This window comes from Anser anser (assembly GCF_964211835.1).
Source record: "Anser anser genome assembly, chromosome: 3".
Lineage (NCBI taxonomy): Eukaryota > Metazoa > Chordata > Aves > Anseriformes > Anatidae > Anser > Anser anser.
This window is the reverse complement of record NC_139722.1, coordinates 110,564,241-110,584,821: the sequence shown is the minus strand read 5'-3', so window position 1 is coordinate 110,584,821 and position 20,581 is coordinate 110,564,241. Positions and strand designations below refer to the sequence as shown.

At 37.6% G+C, this 20,581-nt stretch overlaps 1 protein-coding gene across 12 annotated transcripts in view; it reads left to right on the top strand.

The window, feature by feature from the left end:
• The window catches only part of WDPCP (WD repeat containing planar cell polarity effector), a 150,840-nt gene that overhangs the window by 92,318 nt on the left and 37,941 nt on the right, over nt 1-20,581 (top strand). For all 12 annotated transcript variants that reach the window (XR_014582869.1, XM_083832222.1, XM_083832228.1 and 9 more), the window contains 2 exons: nt 11,920-11,983; nt 17,816-17,918. Coding sequence is in view for 11 of the 12 variants with exons in the window: in XM_083832222.1 (XP_083688348.1) it covers nt 11,920-11,983; nt 17,816-17,918 (167 nt within the window). In the remaining variant the exon portion in view is untranslated. The remainder of the gene's footprint in view (nt 1-11,919; nt 11,984-17,815; nt 17,919-20,581) is intronic.

The window sequence follows — 20,581 nt, the reverse complement described above, 5'->3', positions numbered from 1 at the left end:
CAACTTCCCACAGCCACCGACGGCTGGCTGCTTGGTGGCCCAGAGTGCCATACCTCCTCCAGTTCTCTGCTACGTCTCTACCCGTGGGACCACACTTTTAAAGAGGAAAATGGAATAGCCATGCCAGACTAATGTTCTTTGTGCCAAGGCTATCCCCCCTATGCTGGTTAATCTTTGATATTAGTGCTTTTAGAAGCTGAGCCCAAATGGAAACCATTGTTGTGTTGTGTTGTGCTATGTAACTGATAATCTGCCCTCAGAAAGTCATGTTTCCTTCTGTACCAGCTGTGCAAATCCGAAGGACTTTGGGCATACATCAAGTGCGGAAACAGCACAAAAATATACCATATTCATGGACGAAACCAGGAGAAAAAGTTCTTAACATATCTTCATATTTTAGCTGCTGCGGGAAGTCAGTCAGCTTTCCTTTGCGTGTCATCAGGTACTCCCTACTTATCAACTTCACCTAGTCACTATTGCTGTCTCCTTCTGGAGTGGCCACATCAGGGCCTCGATAGGGCTGCTCTGGAGGACAAACTCTTTCACAACCAGCGCCCCCCATGAGCAGCTGCTCCTGTCCATGGGCTACGGCTCTGGCCCAGAGTCTGCACCTGTGAGGGCTCTCCACAGCCACCTTCAGGCCATATGCCATCCACCTGGGATCTCCACAGGCTTCAGGGGGACAACCTGATCCACCTGGGTCCTCTTCATGGGCAGCAGGGGGACTTCTGCTCCAGAGCCTGGAGCACCTCCTTCTCCTCCTTCCTCACTGACCTCGGTGTCTTCAGGATTCTTTCTCTCCCATTTTCTCACTCCTTTCTCTCAGCTGCTGTTGCACAGTGTTTTTTCCCTTTCTTAAATTTGCTCCCCCAGGGGCACAACCAGTGTTGCTCATTGGTTTAGCCTTGGCCAGCAGTGGGTCCCTTTTGGAGCTGGCTGGAACTTGCTTCTAACGTGGGGCAGCTTCCAGGCTCTTCTCACAGAGGACATCTCTGCAGCCCCCTGCTACCAAAACCTTGCCTTGTAAACCCAATACATCTCTTTACCAAGATACTTTTCCTCCATTCATTTTCGGAATCTTCCTGAGCCCTACCATCACACCTCACTTTCCTGTATGTGGGCCATCTGACAGTTCTGTCATGAACGCCATTCATCAGATCAGAACAGAACAGGACCTGGCAATTTGTAATCTGTTTGTTATGTACAAAAATGGTCTGTTTTCTTCCCTAAAAGAGCTTAAATTTTCTGACTTTTCTCCCTTTCCATCCAATGTCTTCCAGGAAGAGCTAGCCGGTCAGGCAGCCCTAGGCTTCCTGTCTTCAAATGCAGAGCTCCCTTTTGTGGTTCTTCACAGCTGAAAAGCCTGTTAAGGGAAGTATGTGATAAGTAAAATTTAGAACAAGTCAGCAATAGTCAATTGTTCAATAGCTGGATATAATGTCTTGGGGTTGCACCTCACCTCTCCTGACTTAATAATGTAGAATTTAGATGTCCTACACATTCATCTGGGCTGCCTCTGCAGTTAGTAGAAGGATGTGGGCACCCAAAGGATGAGTAATCCTATTGAAGGGGGATGTCTATGATAAGTGTGAAGAATCAAATGTCAGTGCCTATCCCTATCAATTAACTATAAAGGGAACCTATCTGATTAGCTTAAATTAGCCATGTAAAAATGAGCCGTTTGAAGATAAATTGGATGATTTGCACTGGAAATGGCTAGCTCCTGTATCACGTTATTACTGTCCAGTTAACAGAAAGATCTTAGGTGCTCAAATACAGTTTCTGACTAGCAAACATATTTGAAGAAAGGTTTACAGAGAGACACAAAAATCAGATAGACATAAAAGACCTCTTAAGAAATCCTCTTTTGTCTAGTTGACCAGGATAGGAGAGGATGGGAGCACTTCTTAGTTTGCACTGTTAAGTGTTGAAATATCAGCAAAATGGGTTACAATCTAGGTAGATAAGCAATAATATATGAACAACGCTAGATAAAATTCTTTGAGAATTTCTAAAGCATGTCAAGCATAAAATAGCTTAGCTACATCCTGTGGTGTGTAACCTCTTATTTCAAATGATGTTAGCACCTAAACACAAGAATATGGGAAATATCATCTGTTTTTAAAATACATTCTGGAGAGACCTAAAGAACTATAGTCCTGTAAGTCTAGCCTCTGTACCAGTCAAATTAGTAGAAACAAGTATTTTAATAAGATGACGAACATGTACCTGGGGAGAATCAGCAGTATTGTCAAATCATGTCTCATAAAACTCTGGATTCTTTGATACCAGTAGTGATGGTCAGTAAAGGATATCCTGCTGCTATTGAGGAAAGTTAGACCATAGAAGACCTTTTTGGAAGGTATCTCACCAAAATGTCTTAAAGAAACTAAGCTGCCATAGGATAAGAGGGAAGATCTGCTTTTGCAGATAAGGAATTTTTTAGAAGGTAAGAAACAGTAAAAGATCAGATGTCTCACTGAGTGGAGGTCACCAAATTGTAACTACAGCAGATCTATACTCATAAGTAATGTGGAAAAGGAGCAAATAGTGAGGTGCCAGCATTTGCTAATGACACTAAATCATTCAGATTAGTAAAGATAAGGACCTTATGTGAAGAATAGCAAAAGGACTTCACAGGGTTCAGTGACATAATGTCAAAATTGATAATAAAATTCAATGTAAGTAAATCCAAAGTGAAGCAGGTAGCAGGGTGTGACTCAACTTCATGTATAAAATGGTAGAGTTGGAGCTCATAATTATTCAGGAAGAAGAATTTGGTCGTATAACTGGTAGTCAGTTCAGTGCTCGGTACAAGTACAAAAACACATTGAATGCCAGGAATTGTTAGAAAAGGAACAGAAAACAAAACAATGAAGTTCAGTTCACCTGAATTGTGAATATTGTGTGTAGTTTTGGAGTCCCATGATCTGTAAAAGGATATAGTAGTACTCAAAAAGCTTTATGAAGGACAGCTGGGATGATTAAAGGCATGAAACAGCTTTACTGAAAGGAATGACTAAGCAGAGTAGAACTCCTCAACCTACAGAAGAGGCAACTGAGATAGAGATCTATTAAATCATGTGTGTTAGGGAGAAAGAGGACAGTAAATGACTGTTTGTTGCTTCTTCTAATACAAAAGCTAGGGGTCATCAAGCAAAGCTAGCACGTGGCAGGTTCAAAATAAAGTGATTCTTTACATAGCATATAATTAAAATATGAAGCTTCTTACCACAGGATGTTGTGGATGATAGAATTGTATATGAGTTCAAAGGGAAGATTGAGGGAAGAGAAATTCACTGAGGAATACCAGCATAGAAACCACCTCTGGCTCAGCAAATCCCTGAACCACAAATTGCTGGAGACTAGGAGACTACCTAGGAAAGCATCACCATATGCTTGCCTTATTGTTATATTCTTTCCTAGGTGCCTAGCTATTGGTAAGATGTTGGGTTAGATGTACCTTTAGTCTGAGCAAACAGTCGTTCGTACTTTGACATTCTTACATGTAATAACCTGCAGCAAAAGCATAAAACGCTCATTAATTTTATATTTGTTCCCCCCAAAATGTCCCAAAATTCACATGACAAAACTTCTAGAGACTATATTTGCTGTAATGGAGTTGTTACATGTGGAGATTGGATGGGCATTACCACTGCATTATTTTAGTATGAACAAAGAAGCTTGCTATTGACAAACCTAAACAGTATAAGTATACTGTAATGGAAATATAACTCAACAAGTGATTCAAAATTTGGCCCTGCACCATGATTTTGTGATTAGATGTTTATCTTCAGGCAGACAGTTTTTAGAAAATATTGAGCTAATATATTTTCTCTGAGAAGTCTTAGCACTAAAAAACTGCATTTTATCCAATGTCAGGCATGAGGGAGAATTGGCCCTATACTTCATGGAAAGTCAAGGAGGAAAGGAGTCTGTTCATGTTAACTTTAATACCAAATTTCCATCTGCCCCAGTTTGAAATTGCAGAGATATCACATGTATACAATAGGGATTTATAATAGAGGCAGCAACTCATCCTTAACCATAGTGATGATACTGGGCCTCTGTTATAGAGCCGTCTTTAGTGTGTAGACATGCTGATATGTTTGCTCAATAAAATACAGCTTTCAAGACATACAGTTAAGTTTACATGATCACCAGCGTGAGAGGGATAAAGCTGGAATAGAAGACAAGCAAGAAGAGAATTAATGCAATAAAGGCTAGGATTTAACAGACAGGGTTGAGTAAAATAAATGTAAAACAACAGGTGTCATTGACTCTTATCAGCATTTTTAATTAACATCTGTTTTTAGCCCAGAGTAGTTTGGAAGAGTATGTTGGAGTGTGTCTGTATTTAAAGATAAAGATAGGCTGTTGAGAAGTTTCTGAGTAGTAAGAGGTTGGGGGAATGGAGAGATTTGGGGACAAGGGCTGTCTGGGTTGGTGTTAGATGCAGTTTAGAGGAACCCAAAGAAAAAAAACTCTATAATAAAATTGCAATGTAGGGAAATACTGCTATGGCAACAAAATATTTTCTCTTGAACGAAAATGAGTATGAAAAAAGAAATACAGAGTGTGGGAAATTCAAAGGACGTTTGAATTTCAACAAGAAAAGACTGAATATAGTTTAAAAAGAAAGAAACCATCAGAGTTTTAATTTATATAATAATAATTTATAATAGTAATAAATTGCTGTTCTTCAGACTTCTATAGCAACTAGTATTGAAAATCTCAGCGCACTTGACAGACATGAAGGAATTATGCTACATGTAGTAAAACATTGCTGTTTCTCCCAACAGTCATCAGTCATCAGTCATTAATAGTCCCAACAGTCATTAACAGTGGTTAATCCCATTCTGCAAAAATCCAGGCTCACGTGACTGACCAACATCGAATGAGAAGTGTATGGCATAAATGTTCACAAAATCAGAATCTGTTAAGTAATATTTCTTTGGTTTAGACACAGGACAGTTCTATAGTTTTAAACTACTCCTCTCTTGTAGTTAATTGAGCATGGGGCAAGAAATAAATGTTGTAGCTTTTCTTTCTGTAGCTAAAACCACTACGTTTTCTAGAATATTTTGTATGTCCCGACTATTTTTTACTAAATATGTATTTTAAAATTTTCAGTGCTGCCTTCTTACTAAACTACCTTGGTTCACCTGAGAATCTGACTCAAAAATGCCTGAACAGCTTTTCTTTAATCACTGAAGTCTGTTCTGAGAAGTGTCTGTGCTTAACAGAGTCATCTGAACCATTTCACACAAGAACACATTTAGGTTTCCTAGGGCTGAATCCTACAAGATAGGGATCACATGGTAAGATTTATTTTTTTTTTCAGGTTGGGAATGTCTTCAAGATTCGCAGCCTGTTACAGCCCTCCAGGGTTTTCTCTGGCCAGGGAGTCATGCTGTCTGGCTCCCTTTATTAACTTTCTCTTTCCTCCTATTTTTTTAATTTGGTTTGTTTGTTTGTTTCCTTGCTTCATACCAGAGGGTACCCTTTGATGTGAAGGGCATTCGGGTTTACACCCAACAATCTATAAAGTTATAGGTGTACTTCCTTAAGTTCAGAGATACCTAATTTGACAGTATGGTTCAAGTGACAGAGACTTTTGGGTGGCTTGAAATATTTGTGCCCATTTGAAATTTTCTCAGAGTTATTCATGAATTTTCACTTGAGACATGTTCATGTATAACCTTTAAAGGGCTCCAAAAGGGATTTTTTTAAAACAAGTCACTCAGGCCCCAAATCCAATACTTCACTTAACATGCGTATATTTAGGACCCATAGAAAATTATAGGTCGTAAACCCATGCGTTAATGGTTTGGTAAATTTGGGCCTAAAGGGATGTATAGATTATACCTGGACAACCTTCAGAGATTCAACGTCCACAATACAATTTAGAAGATTATGCCTATGGCTCTCATACATATGGACCTGTTGGCTGCTTCTCCATTGCCCTTTTGGTGGGCTCTGCAGCACTTTCTCTTTATCAGTACTAGAGTATCTTAGAAAGCAACAAGGTTGTGGACTCCACTCTGAGGCTTATGTATCCTTTCCTAAAAAGCTGATAATCCAAAAAAAATAGAAGCATAATAGCATGAAGCTGGCAAAACAGGACCACTAGCATCTCAGAGGTTGTAAATAACAAATGCCTCCATTGATTCTTCCATTAGTTCCCCACTAACTTTAAGAATCATTGACGAATCTCGACCAAGCCTTGCAGAGGATAGAAGTTTCAGCAGTAAGCAAATGCCTACCAGTTTTGAGCATATCAGCAGCCAGTTAGCATTAAATAAGATAAAGTTAATGATCTCCATCCCAAAAGGCTAAGCAAAAGTTCAGCAGATATACATTCTGCAATTCAACAAATGCACTGCATAAAACCACACAGTCTACACTGATTCTTGCCCAAACCATCGCTGGGAGGGAGGGAGCTCAGTATACCCTGCTGGGGAAGGACAGTATATTATCTGGAGCATATTTAGGCAGAGCACATAGGGAACAAGTAGAGTTCCTGTATTGAGCCCTATATAGGAGGAATCATAAGAAGCTAACTAAAAGTAGTCTTTGCTGCTAACAGTATAGTTTCTTTTAAAAAACGACAGTCATGGTTTCAATTTCTGGTTGTCTCACATGAAACTTTTGTTATGTTTGCACATACTGTCGTGTTGAACAACAAGAAATAATAATCTAGCTGCAGTTAACTAACATCCAGCAATTAATTGAATTTTGCCAAAGGAACTTAGTGGTATTGGGAATAGTCTATTTTTGAGATAGTACATTATCCAAATGAATAATATCAGAATACCAAGTAAATACAAAAATTAAGAAACTGAGTCCCCCAGATCATGACATTCTGAAATGCAAAATCACAGTTTGGTGGGAGAGGAAAAGGTAGGTTCTTTGGAGCATTCTTGTGTTGGGCTGCTTTCAGTGGTCTCATTTTCTCTGCAACTATCTAATTTAAAATAGGGTGTTCTGCTGAACTCCTGTGGGTAAAATTGGATCAGTTTTTAGTTGTCTTTTTTTTTTTAAAGTGTGGTGGTTTTCTTTTGTTTGCTTTTCTTTGTTTGTTTGTTTTTAAATGAAATTTAAGATCTTAATATATTTTTTCCTCTCCAGCAACCCTGAGTATCGGAATGACAACATTCACTATAAAATGAAGGATATAAGTCTTCGGCAAATACTGTATTTTATAGATGAAAAGTTACATAGCAATCTGTGTCTTCAGTGTTTACTGAAATTTGACTTTAAAATATTTGCTTGAAGGTCAATAGAATTTCAGGGTTGTAATAGTAAGGGTGCATTGAAGTTACATCATCTATACCTGTTTTGCTTTGTTTTGTTTTGTTTTTAAAAGGAGGTTTAAGAGGTATTCTAATATACAGCTATGACTCTAAATCATTTTCCTTATATTCAACAATTGGTTGGAAACCAAGCCATCCCTATTTAAAATCAACCACATAGCAACCTAGCCACACACTTTTTACATTCTTTAACCTGATAATCTCTAATTATTCTGGCTCAGAATTCCATTGAAATGGGGTCCAGAGTCATTTTACAGACATCATTTTTTATTTTAATATTGTCTAATTTAAAAGGAAAAAAAAATCACATAATAACAACATTTTTAAGGGGAAAAAAAAAGCATGAAAACCATTTCTGTTCCAAAAATTGCTGATATGAGAACTTATGGGAAACAGCGCCTTTTATGAATAATTATTATTATTGTGTTTAAGAAATGGGCAAGATGCCTAGAAATTGAATGAAAGAATGAGCTATTAAATTGAAATATTAAATGAAATAACTGAATTAAAAGTGATCATGTAAACCCTGCGGTAAATGTTGGGAGCTGTAGCTGATTGAACATATTTTCATCATCTGTTTTGTATGCTTAAATACAATTGCTTGATGTAAGTAAACACTTGATTGATATTCTGAATACTTTAAAATCTGCATATGCATCACAGAATACTGAACAATTAAAACTTAATTTCAGTGTAGTTTGATTGCATGTAAATTATTTCAATATTCATTTTTTTCCTGTTCTGTTTGCTCTGTGCATATTTAATATTCACTTTTTGAATGCATATCACCCTTGATTGGACTGTGAGATGAGGAGGACTCTGAAATTCCTTCCATTAAAAAGGATTGCCTTATAAATGTTATTTGTGCCACAGCTCTTCCCCTGCAGATTATTTTCTAAATGTTGTGTACCCTTATTGAAGACAAGGAAAAAAAAACTGCTGCAACCCTCCTTTATCAGCCTAGCACATGGAATATGCTTACATGGTCGATGGGCATGTCTAAGAAGGCTTGTTGGTTGTAACTAGTCCCTAAAGAAATGTTTCCATCTTTCCTGCACTGTATTTCTCTCTTGCTTGCATGAGCTCTCTCTCTTCCCTTCCTCCTCCCTTCAAATGATTTTTTTCTTGTTCCTGGCCTTCTTATTAGGTTCTTTAATATTGTGGATAAATATTTTTTAAGTTGACCGTTTTGGGCTTGAAAACTGTATCTTTAAGTGATCACATTCAATTTCAGTGCTGTGGAATACAGTTGACAAAATTCTGCTTTTGATATATTTGCAGAACTTCTTATAAAAACTCAATAGGCATCTTTTCCCATCACCCCAGGTCCCAATCTGTGCATGTGATTTTGATCTATGGTGTTTCAAATCACCTTATCTCTGAACATCTATAGGATAAGAGGAAACCTGGGACATTTTTTTTATTATTTTTTTTATGCTGGTGAGAATCAAAAATAGTCTTTCTGAAGTCAATGATAAAATAATATTTTTTAAATATTTTTTAAAAATATTTAATTTTTAAAAATAAATATTTGTGGCTTTTCCGACATCTTTTCAGTCAATCACATTCTCAAAATGCAAGTAGGCAGCAGGTCTGCCACTCCACCAGAAGGCAAGTCAGGGCTCTTCCCTGTCTTGACTATTTTGACCTGAATTATTCTTGTCATATCACTCACATTTCCCCTTTGTTTCCTTGTCCATAAAACAGATGCACTAATAGCCATCTTTTTAGAGTTTTGTAGGAAAGGTAGAAAGATCACATACGAGTGTCTACTAACAGTATTATTTTATTTTATGGGAATTTAAACTTAATATTGTATGTGCTCAACAGCTCACAGAGAAATGTTTTCCTATCTGACCTGTATAGTTAATCGCAGTTTGAGGGTTTTAATCTTGAAGGTCATATTTATGTTGGCTATCACTTTGACCAAACAAGTGGCTGAACTTCATGGTTTACAGGCAGATTTTCTTATCTCTCGTTTTCAAGAGACATATAAGTCTTGATTGCTGGAGTTATTGTGAAGCAAGCAATAAGTAACAAGGTGGAGGAGAGGGGGGGAGGACATTCACTTCACGACCAGTACCCTGTAGGTGCCATTTCAGAAAGCAGATATTTTACCTTGTATTTGTAGCATGGGAACAAAAGGGATAGTATTTTGATGTGGGGATTTTTTGGTTTGACAAGCTGATAAACTGTAAGTGAAATATGCAAGCAATAGCAATAAAGCTTCCCACGATAAAACGTGTTTGTAAAAGAGGTATTATTAGTTTGTTATTAGTTCTCTCCTGCTGTACAGGACTCTCTCTAATTGTTTCTGTAGAATAAAAGCAACACAACTTCCATGCAAAAAAAAAAATCAAAATAATTTTTTTCTAATGAAGTTTTTAAAAATACTAGACGTTCTTGACTTATTTAATACTGTTTGCCTAAGAAATGCAAACTTGTTACCCTTGTTTGAAACTTCCTCCTTACTGTAAAGCAATTCCATGTATAATATGGATTATATGCAATAATTTATGAAGTGTCTGTGATCGCTATTTGCAGCTGTGTTGGTTAGTGAAGAGCATTTATTGGGTACTATTTTTTTGTCACCCTCAATATAGCTCTGAAAATAACAAGCCAACTTCACAGTTTTATGAATAGGGGCCATAATGAGACAAAAGTATATGTGTCAATCAAAGGAAAAAAAGATGAAACCTTTGTGAAACAGCAAAGAACTGACAGCTTTTGGTCCATGGTCCCATTCTGCAGGGCAATCACAAGAAAAAGCAAATATCATTCAAATAGTCTGTATAGTTCTAACTTCGGAAAAAACAAATCATGATGCAGATTTTTTTTTTAGCTGCTCATAAAGTCTGTTCATCTGTTTCTGTTTGGTTTCCAATTTCGCCTCTGAGTACTAGGAATGTATATTTAATCCATAATTGAGAAGAAAAATGTGCCAGAAGAAGATAAACATGATAGCTATTCAAGATACACATATTTTAACATGTACTTATTTGTCTTAATTAAAGCAAAGCTTCAGAAGCAGCATTGCAACACAATGCATTTTAATGGAAAATCCTTCACAGAAAGCACGTCGAAAAGCTTCAGAAACATAGATGTGCATGATAAAACAACGGGGCACTGCTCATTCCCCAGCGATCAAGAGGTTAACCTTACATCATCTCTTCCCCTCCCTTAAACAGGTTCTGTGAGGAGGGCTGCAAATTAGCGCTTGGAAAACACAGCAGGGAGATTAGCTTTAGGGAGGAAAGGACTCCCCACTTCAGGTCTTAGGAACCTCACCTGGAAAGTGCATTTCCTTTTCTACTTAAGCTAACGTATTAGGCCTTCTTGTCAAGAATTCTATTCCTTGAGGAGAAGTCCTCAACGACTGTGTCTGATGACCTGCTGAATCCTTCCAAGTGTGCAGTGGAAGAGAAGAGAGCAATACGGCTGTGGTAGCAAGAAGGAGGCAGAAAACTGCTTAGGCTTTGGGCAGAAACACAGAATGGTACATCATATGAAACTCATTCACCTATCAAGGGGAAGGAGGATTCCTGTGTCTCTTCTGCATTCACACCGGCCTTAGGAAGAGCTACAGCATTTCCTAAGATAGCTGCAAGGTGCAGAACTGTGTAAGCACTGGCATCCGTATGGTGCTGACAATAACACTTCCTAACACTGAGAAATTACAATGCTGCTTTTTCCCCACTGGGGTTCAGGAGCCATCTCCTTTCCAGGCTTCAAGTATCTACAGCTGATTTATTTATGAAACTGTGAACAGAAGAAAAGGGAAAACTTTACCAGTAACAGGAAAATATAGAAATCATTCTACGCAGAATCAATCATTTGCTTTGCAACTGAAATAAGACAAGGGTGTTGTGTTGTTTCCCAAATCCAAAATTAATCTCTCCAAATCCATTTTTGTGGGGATTTTTAAACCATTTAAAACATGCGGTGGGAGAAAATGTGTACAAATAGAATCACTTTCTCCCAGTGTCGAGTGGTTGTCATAGAGTGGTTATGTACATCTAGTATAATAGAGATGTTGGCCCAGTACGATGCTGTATACATTCTCAGAAAGCTCCTGATGGGTGGCTTTTTTTCTGCTGCTTCAGTAGGTATTCTAAAGATTGCATGCAAGAGGATATATACAGCCTTCAACGGTATCTCCTTCCCATGTAGGTATTTGCTCTAATTGCCAGGAGATAATGAGTGGTCTCTGGGTAGGAAGAAGGTGGCAGTCTACGTCATTACAAATGGAAGGAGCTGTTGTTCAGTGAGCCTTCAACCCACCAAAATGATGTGATAAATCATTTGATGTGTTTCAGTATAACATGAAAAAACTCTCCTGGGTCAATAGTAAAGGGGAAGTTCTACGTTCACACTGCTCCATTCCTACTCTACTGCATCTCCAGGAGATACTGATGAAGAGGGTTAATGGCAGTCACTGTGGTGCCTTATCGTTCTGCAACCCCAGTATGAGTATACTGATCTTCCCCAGTAAAGCTTTGGCATCACTTTTGATGAGAACTGAAGAATTTCCTCTGTCCATTAACAAACTTTGATGCAGCTCTTGCATTGCCCTCAGCAAGTGACTTATTTCTTTTTCTTACAGGTATCAGAGATTTGAGAAAGCATTTCTGCTAGCTGTTGACATAGGTGCTCGGGACCTGTTTATGGTGAGTCCTTTCTGTTGTCAGGATGTTAGACGTCAGCTTTTGTGCACATTTAAAAGGATCTGTGTCATTTGCAGTCTTAGAAACATACTGGACAGAATTATTTTACCTCGTTTGCCCCTTGCCATCATAAAATTTGTCAATGGGAACTGAGTATTTTTAGTCATTGACATTTTCCCTAGCATGGCCTGAAGGCTACTCTTTATTTTTGAGGAATTAATGTATATGTTTCTGAACTTTCACCTTCTTCATCTGTCCTGATGTGGGTGAATGTCATCTTTCACTCTAATAAGCTTATAAGTTTCTAATCCGTTCCTTTAAGAAGTACAACTGCTGAGTCCAGGACACAAGAGCTGGCCATATCCTGGGGATCCTGAATGCTCTTAGTTTGTCTCTTAGGGTTTTGTGAAAAGTGACAAATTATGAACGCTTCTACAGGTACTTTTAAAACAACAAAGCTCAGCAGCATCAACCCAAGGGTTTTTACATTTCATGCACTCTCTGCCCCCTCCCATTTAATTAGCTACAAAAGTAAAATTAACCAGCTCTTAAAAGGTCCTCTGTGTGAGCTCTGCAGGAGGCTCTTGTTTTATAAGATCTTGCACCACAATGTCACAGTGAGGTCAGATGGACAAAGCCAATCATGCTTTCCTAGTCTCTCAGCATGTTGCTGCTCCACAGCTGATTTCATTGTTTTCAAAGAAACAATAGAAAAGGGGCTTGTTTAAAAAAAGGCCCTTCGAACGATTCGTTTGCTTGACTCTTTTGCATAATGAAGACATTCTGTTGTTTAAATTAAGCTTTGACACTAGATGTTAATATCATTTATCCCATTAAGTCACTTGCCCTGCTAGTTTGATCTTGATATTTAAATTGTATGTTAAATTACACAATTAAATCCTGCTTTTATGGGTTATGAAAATTCCCTTCTAATTATATAAAAAGTTGTGTGAACCTTTTGATGTTTTTTTCACGGCTCTAATCATCTGGCTTGTTCCATCTAATTAGAAAGATGTGAATACTGCGATAAACTTTTCTAAGTATGCATCAAACGAAAGTGATGGAAATGGCAGACTTTTAGGAAATCATTACATGTTTTATATTTACTCTCCTTGATTTTTCATCCTTTTAGCTCAGCCTTTTCCTTTTCTCTTTTTATTTCATTTTTATTAAATGTAACTTTGTCAATGCAAATTTTATACCCAATCAAGATGAGCACTGCAGCCATTTATAAATTTCAGACTGTAAACTGTCTGCAGCAGGATACATCTTTCTGTCAGGGGGGCTCTCCCACTACTCAGATAATAAATCCTCCCAGAGTAATGACAGCCATTCTGGCAGAACAAATGACCCAGTATTTGGCCAGCCATCTCAAGGGCCCTCTCTTATATGGGCTAAGAGCATTTTCTGCACAATCTTTTTCTCTTTCCTTTCCTCTGCTGATGACAGCACTGAGAGAACACCACTGTCCCAAGGTGGGGAACACCTGCATTGGGTCAGGAGGTGGGTGCAAAGCTGCTAACGTAGGAGAGGGCCTGCCAACGTGTGGCTCCAAAGTGGTAATGTATCCTCCTCTGAACAAAAAGTTTCTCTAGCTTTCTTCTAGAGGAGGCTCAAGGCTAACAGAGAAATTGGCTCCATCCTTTCCAACTCTTCTTCATTTTCCCTCTTCTTTCAGCACCTCCTCTCCCCATCCCATCTCACCAATGCTCTTAAACAAGCATAAATATAAATGCCCATTTAGTTCCTCCTGACTTACATTATTGTGAGATGAAAACCAGTTCCACGTTCTCCTTGTTTTCCTTGCATTACCTTTGAGATTCCTCATAGTTTCCTGCAATTTATGCAACAAGCAGCACACATGCCTGCCTCTTCAAATCCTCTGTCGACTCTCTCCCTCCTCTGGGGAAATGTCCTTTTGCTAATTCATCACCTAAGTGAGGTGCTAATGAACAAACTTTACAATTAACTAACAAAGGCACTGCTGCAGGACTACTAAGTACAAGACTCAAGAAGTTTAAAGGTGCATAGCTCGTAAAAAGTAATTATTTGTGCCACAGGAATTTCCAGGGAATTGGTCTTTATTGCACTAAATACAGTATAAAATTATGTAACCTGCTCCCTAAAAACTTATAGTCCTTCTAGGTACTAGAATAATAATACCATTGCATAGCAAGATTTGTGCATCCTTCACTTCTGCTTAACACTGAATAATTTGTATATATTGTTTATATAGGTCAAAATGCAATTAATAACATACAACTTGACTTTACCTATATTTAAAGTATTTATAATTATGTGGAGTACGAATAACTAATATATAGGTCAATTATTTGTACTGTCATTTTACACAGCGACCAAATCCGTTTATAAAACCTCAGCTGGCTCTAGGAGTGACGCCACCTTATTTCTAGTTAATTTAATGGGATTTCAAGAAGAAATAGTAGGCTAAGGAAGATACCTGATGACATAAGGAAAATGAGAGAGAAAAAAAAAAGTTATTTATTAAAGGGAAACAGAGAAGGATCAAAAACAAAGAAAGGATCCAGAAGAGCAGATATAACAGAGACTGGAGAGGATCCACACTTTGAATCTAAGGAAATGTCCTGTATCTTGGAGAAATTATCCCGAGCCAAAGTTGTTGTTTTCACAAAAGAGAGCTCTGTAGCCTTCCTGATACTTGTTTTGAGAATGCAAAGAAGGTTGAGGAAGTGCTATCTCAGGCCTAATTTATTTCATAAAAATGAAAAAGAAACAAAAAAAAAGGCTTAAAAATTACTCCTATAGCTATAGCGTCACTGGTATGATGCCATAACAAGACACACGGGCACTGCTGTGTCTCCCCATAAGCTTTACCCTCACGTCACATCTAAGTCCCTCAATTATTATCATCTCCTACAAAGTTCAATAAAAAAATAAAACTGAAAAGGACATAATATCATGAACAACAGCTACATTTATTGGACAGTGACTGATCCAATCTGTGACAGAAAAGATCAAGCAGTAGAAAGGTTGTTAGCTTTAAATCCTTTTGTAGTATGCTCCAGCTCTCAGCTGCTGAAAATTCAAAAGGCCATCCCACGTACCAAAGGTAGCAAAAATGCAAGGAAAAGACACTTTAATAAAAGTGTCAGATCTTGGGTGATACACTGATGAGGAAAGTGCGTATTTCGAAGAAATGTTGGAATTTTGCCCAGAAATATCCTATAGACAAATGCGCATCGATGTTTCAAATGACTTCTGTTCACCTAGGGCCAGCTCTGTGAGTCACAAAGATGAGGGTAAAAAGGAAGTAGTCCAAAAAGTAATCAAACTGTTAAATGATAAAATACAGCCTTTCAGCAAACTCCCGATAAGCAGCTGAAAATTGTGTTTATTATCAGCATTGTTTTTGAAAGGGACATGATATTTGACCTGATAAATTCTTAGATAAGTGCGTGAAAAAATCTGTAACAAATATTCAGCTAATTTAATTCTTTAAATTTTCCTGTCATTCTTTAAGGCACCCTGTAATGTAGTGTTTTTCCTTTTTCTTTTATTTATCTTCTGGTTGTATCCTACTCAGAGAGTTATAAATTCTTATAAAATTCCATTTTGCTGGCTAATTTGAGTGAGAACCACCTAAATATGATCCAAAATTGTCTAACTAGTAGTTTTTATTTTAAAAAATATTTTTTTTTCTCTCTAAAGCTCATTTAGAGATAGAGAAAAGTCTTTCTTTTTTTCTTTTTTCTTTTTCTTTTTTAATTCTTTATGGCAGAAACTTGAGGAACCACACAGAAAGCCACTGACTGCTACATCTCTGTTTCTTGCAAAGCCCCCATTAGTTAGTGATGGATATGTAATGTCTTCAAAACAGAGAACATAGCCAAGACCAAGATCTGAAAGTATCAGATGTTTTGAAACACAAGGTGTGCACATCTTCTTCACTGAAAGCACTTTGTCATTTTCTGCAATTGTTTCCATCACCTCCCCAAGTTTATTATTTAAAAATGCACTGAAATATACAATACCTTAGTTGAAACTACAAAAAGAGAGACATTAATCATTGTCAGAATACATTTTAAATAGGTGAACATAATCTGCCTATACATTCAAATCTTTGTAAGCTCAGACTTGTTGGAGAGCCCTTAGGTTTTCTATTGTTATCTAAATAAGCTGACAATATCTACTGTTTAATCTTCATAGAAATCATACCTTGCTACTCAGGCCCTTTTCTCTGACAACCATGTTAGACCTACAAAGAGAGGAAGTACAGAGTTCGCAACAAGTTCGTAAGTCATTATTTCGCCTCAAGACACTTGCACATTTTTTAAGTCACACCTGTGTTTTTAATTAGAAAATCTTGCTGTCTGCTTTGGACTGTGAGGATCCTGCAAGTCAGTGCCATGTTTCCCTGTGTAATCAGTCTCAGTTTCCCTAGTATTCTGTTTGCTGCTTCTTTTTTTTTTTTTTTTTAATTAAATGAGGGGAGAATACAGGCGGCATCTTTTTCTGCTCTCTGCCACTATTACTCTCATTTTTCTGTCTGTCTTCTCCTTCTAGAATAAGGTCACTTTTTTCTCCAAGAGTTTTCCTCATGTTGATAAAAGTGTCAGTAAACTCACACTGAGAAGGACAGTTTCACTTGAAATCTTCTGCATTAGTGAGAATATAGTTGCTTTTATGGTATGTAGGGGTCAATGTTTCCAGCAAGTACTTCTTTTCCCTTTAAATTCCTGCGTGTGGATAGTGTGCAGAACAATGGCCAGGAATAACTTAAATCTTTGGATACTGATTGCCATCTTCAACGAAGAAGTGGGGAAAAAAAAAACTTTGTCAGATGTTCTTGGTTGTCCTTCTTACTTCATCTATCCCAATTCATGCACAGAACAGTCTGTGGCTCTGATGCCGAAGGAGAAGGGGTTTAATTGTGTCTTCATTAATGGGATGAATGGACAAAACTTTTTACTTCACATTTCAAAGGACCAAAACCCAAGGGCAGTGAGATTGTAATTTATCAGCAGGAAAGTATTCTCCTGCAAATTGTACTGCATGTAATACAGGTGATTTTTACCTCAAAGGTTAACACACAATTAAAAGACTTGCAGTTCAGCATGTAATGATAAACCCTGCTGCAGCCCTCTGATTGTTATCCCTAGATTAAGGATTAGATCCAGAGTATTGGCAACTATTCATGCTAGATAACAACATTTTTGGAAAGCCCCTCGTGTATTTGTGGTCAGGAGACCCAAGAGTGACTCAGGAATCATGTCACCTGTGTCGAGGTTAAAACCTTTGAGAAAGCATCGTTGTTCATATTATGTCCAATATCAGCACAAGGACAACCACATCTTACTCAAAGGACAGTAAGTGTATCATGACAACCTCCAAACAAAAACTAGTCCTCAAATAACTTTGCCACAAAACTCATGTACTAGGTGGAAGCATTAAAACTTCACCTGGGGGCTGTGAGTCAGAAGAGTTCCAGTATTTTAGTTTTGGCTACTGAGACCCTCCTTCTAGCAACCCTCTTTTAATTCTTTTTGTGCCAACCAAAATTTCCTTTAAAGCATACAGATTGGTTTCATTCATATGCTGAGTCAACAGCTTCACTTTTATCGATGCATGGTTGGTCGGTGCTTTATTCATTGTTAACGAGAAATGCTGTATTAACAGTACAAGTAAGATAATAAATGGGCATTGGGAGAGAATTAAAACGTGATGCTAGGTTAATCAGTTCCATCTGTGTTTGTGATCTAAATAATAAAAGAACCCCTTTCTTTCAAATTCTCTTTTGTTACACCTATGAGATTAATCTAAAATGAATCTTTTATTTTTCTTTTATTTCCAAAGGACATCCATTACCTTGCACTAGATAAGGGTGAATTGGCACTAGCTGAAGTGGCAAAGAAAAAGGCTAATGACATTGATGCAGAATCAATAACTACTGGAATTGGTAAGAATTAATGGTGTTTAAAAAGTCCTTTTTGTTTCAATCAATACTTGTCCTGTACAACACTGTGTTATATTTGTTGGGGGTTATTGGTTCAATTGTTTTCTTTGAAAGCGAGACAGTATTTTTATTCGTAGCTGAAGAGGGAAGCTTATAAAAATGACAGCTTTGCCTTTCAGTACCCACGTGAGGATTGTGTCAATGCAATAGCTACAGAACAAAAAAGATTAGCATACTATGGCTCTATAGAAAAGTTCAGGCTGTGCAAACTGAACTCAGATTCCTATCAGGTAAGGAACTGAACTGGAAAATCTTTGTTCATGCTAATGTTAAAGGCCAGGTATGGCAATCTCATTCACCTATTTGCTCGTATATACAGTCCTGATAACTGGAGTAACATCGTGATTACATTGGAAGCATTTGGAGGAAACTTTTACTGATGTAAATAACATAAGCTCAGATCCTGGCTTTAAAGTAACTGCTTCGCACTCAGTGGGATTCTTGCAGTTCCATAAGGTGTATTGATGCAAAAATTGTGGGGTTAGACTAACAGCTCAAACACAAACATCTTTTCAGACAGGGGAACTTACAACTCGTTCATTTTCTCCTTGCGTTTCCTTTGAATTGTCATGAAGAGATGTGTACAAATATGTAGATTGTTCTGATTATTCAGGCCTGTAACACGAACCAAGCAGCAAGTGTCTATAAGAGTCTAGAAAGCTGACCTCCTGTGGAGAGAAAGTAGACAGAGAGAAAAAAATAAAGAAAAGAATGCAAAATGTTTGTGTAAAATATGCACAGTGTTGTTTTGCTTATCTTGATGCATCTTTGAATATTAGAAAAAATCACTGGGCTTCTGTCCTTGCCCCACGCTAAGAAAGCAGAATATGAGTGGAACTCAGAAGGCATCAGAAAAACTTTGAGATTTTGAATAACGTAGAATTCTTTTAGGACCAAAAAATAAGAACTAAACATCCAAGAGTTCACCCAGAGCGTAAAATCAAATACCATTCAAATATGTGGAAATGCAGAGATGTGGTATGTGAGTTCATGTGGCTGTTTCTATATATGTAGATACAAATCCCTGACTTTCAAGGTTATGCAGTACAGTATCACCTCCTTCCCTCTCCAGCAGAACAGAAATCAAGCAGTGGCTGTCCTGAATGCTTTTCTTCAGATCTTTCATTTTCAAACCTAAGTCTCTTCCAGCATTTTTTGCACCACAGCTGTGCCTTTGAGCAAGCTCTTTGACCACTAGAATTGCCAAAAATGGCATTTGTTTAGGTCATCTGTTACCAGGTGCTCTTTAAAGTGTACAATTGCATCTTCCTTGCTTTCTCTTCTCTTATTCATAGAGAGGTGTCTAAGATACTGAAAGGTCATCTCTGATCATTATCTATTCTCTTAGTTTATTAGTCTTGAAAAATTGCCTTAATCCAGAAAAATTAAGCCTTAAACTGTGTCTTCATTTAATTCCTTGCAAACTAACACTATTATTAGATTTCTGAAGCTAGGCTATTTTCAAGCTTACTGAGAGCCTTGTACAATGTTAGAAACACAAAGAGAGGGATAGGGAAGAAACCTGAGTTGATTCCAAGTGCCTTACTAGCCTATCGGAGGTAATAGATGTGTTACTGCAGCTCTGTTACAAATGTGCAGGCACACAGTCCTCCTTCAGAGCAGTCCTACGGTTACCTTTGGAATGCCCCATAAGCATAAATTATTAAAGTCATTTTATATGATAAAGTCTTTAAAGTGTTCTCATTTGCTGAATAATTAACTATCAGGATGATTTAAAATACTTCGTAAATTCAATGCCCCTGGGACAAACTGTCAGTGAGATTCAGTCTATTAACAGTAATGAATTTGCATCCAATTCATTTTATATGAAAACAAACATAGGAGTCTCCCATGAGTTTGTTTCATTGCAGATCAGATCTCACCTTAAACACTTGAAAGTCTCAGCCACAGGTTTTGTTTTATTACACTTTGTTCCAAGGTCCTTTCTTTTTGATTTTTTTTTTTTTAATTTCAGAAACTGTTGTTAGCAAAAAAAGTGTCACAGAGTGTGGATTTTTTGAACGCAATGAAAACAAAAGAGAACTAACAAGTGCTTTAAATGTAAATTATTGCATTTATCTAACATTTTGAGAAAGGGAACAAAAATCATGCCAGTGCCAAAAGCTTTAAAATGCACTTTCCAACAAGTCTTTGTCCCCTAACCATCTCCTAAGCCAAGTCCTCATGATCTAGCCCCTGCTTTCTTCAAGTCAATTCGCCAATGGTCACATTTCCTAGAACAACTCCAAAATTCCTTGAATGTCCACTTCAGGCTCCTACAAGAAGGCAGCAACCTAAGCAAATGAGACTACAAGGTACAATCAGTACTGCTGGGTCCCAGTTATAGTGAACACTGCCTTAGGGAATATCTGGTCTCCATGTCCTAAACCATACAAATGTGAACCTACATCCACATCTGGCGATATTTCCGAAGCTAGCCCATCCCCAAAACTCAGCTCACTGCTACTTGAAAATAACATGAGTCAGTGCTTCTGGCCAATTCCCAAGCTGCTGAGTGTGCTCCATCTTGCCTTGGATATATTTAATTTGTCAGAATATTTCTGTGTACAGGGCTTACTTCAAACATAATATATTTTGAACTGAGA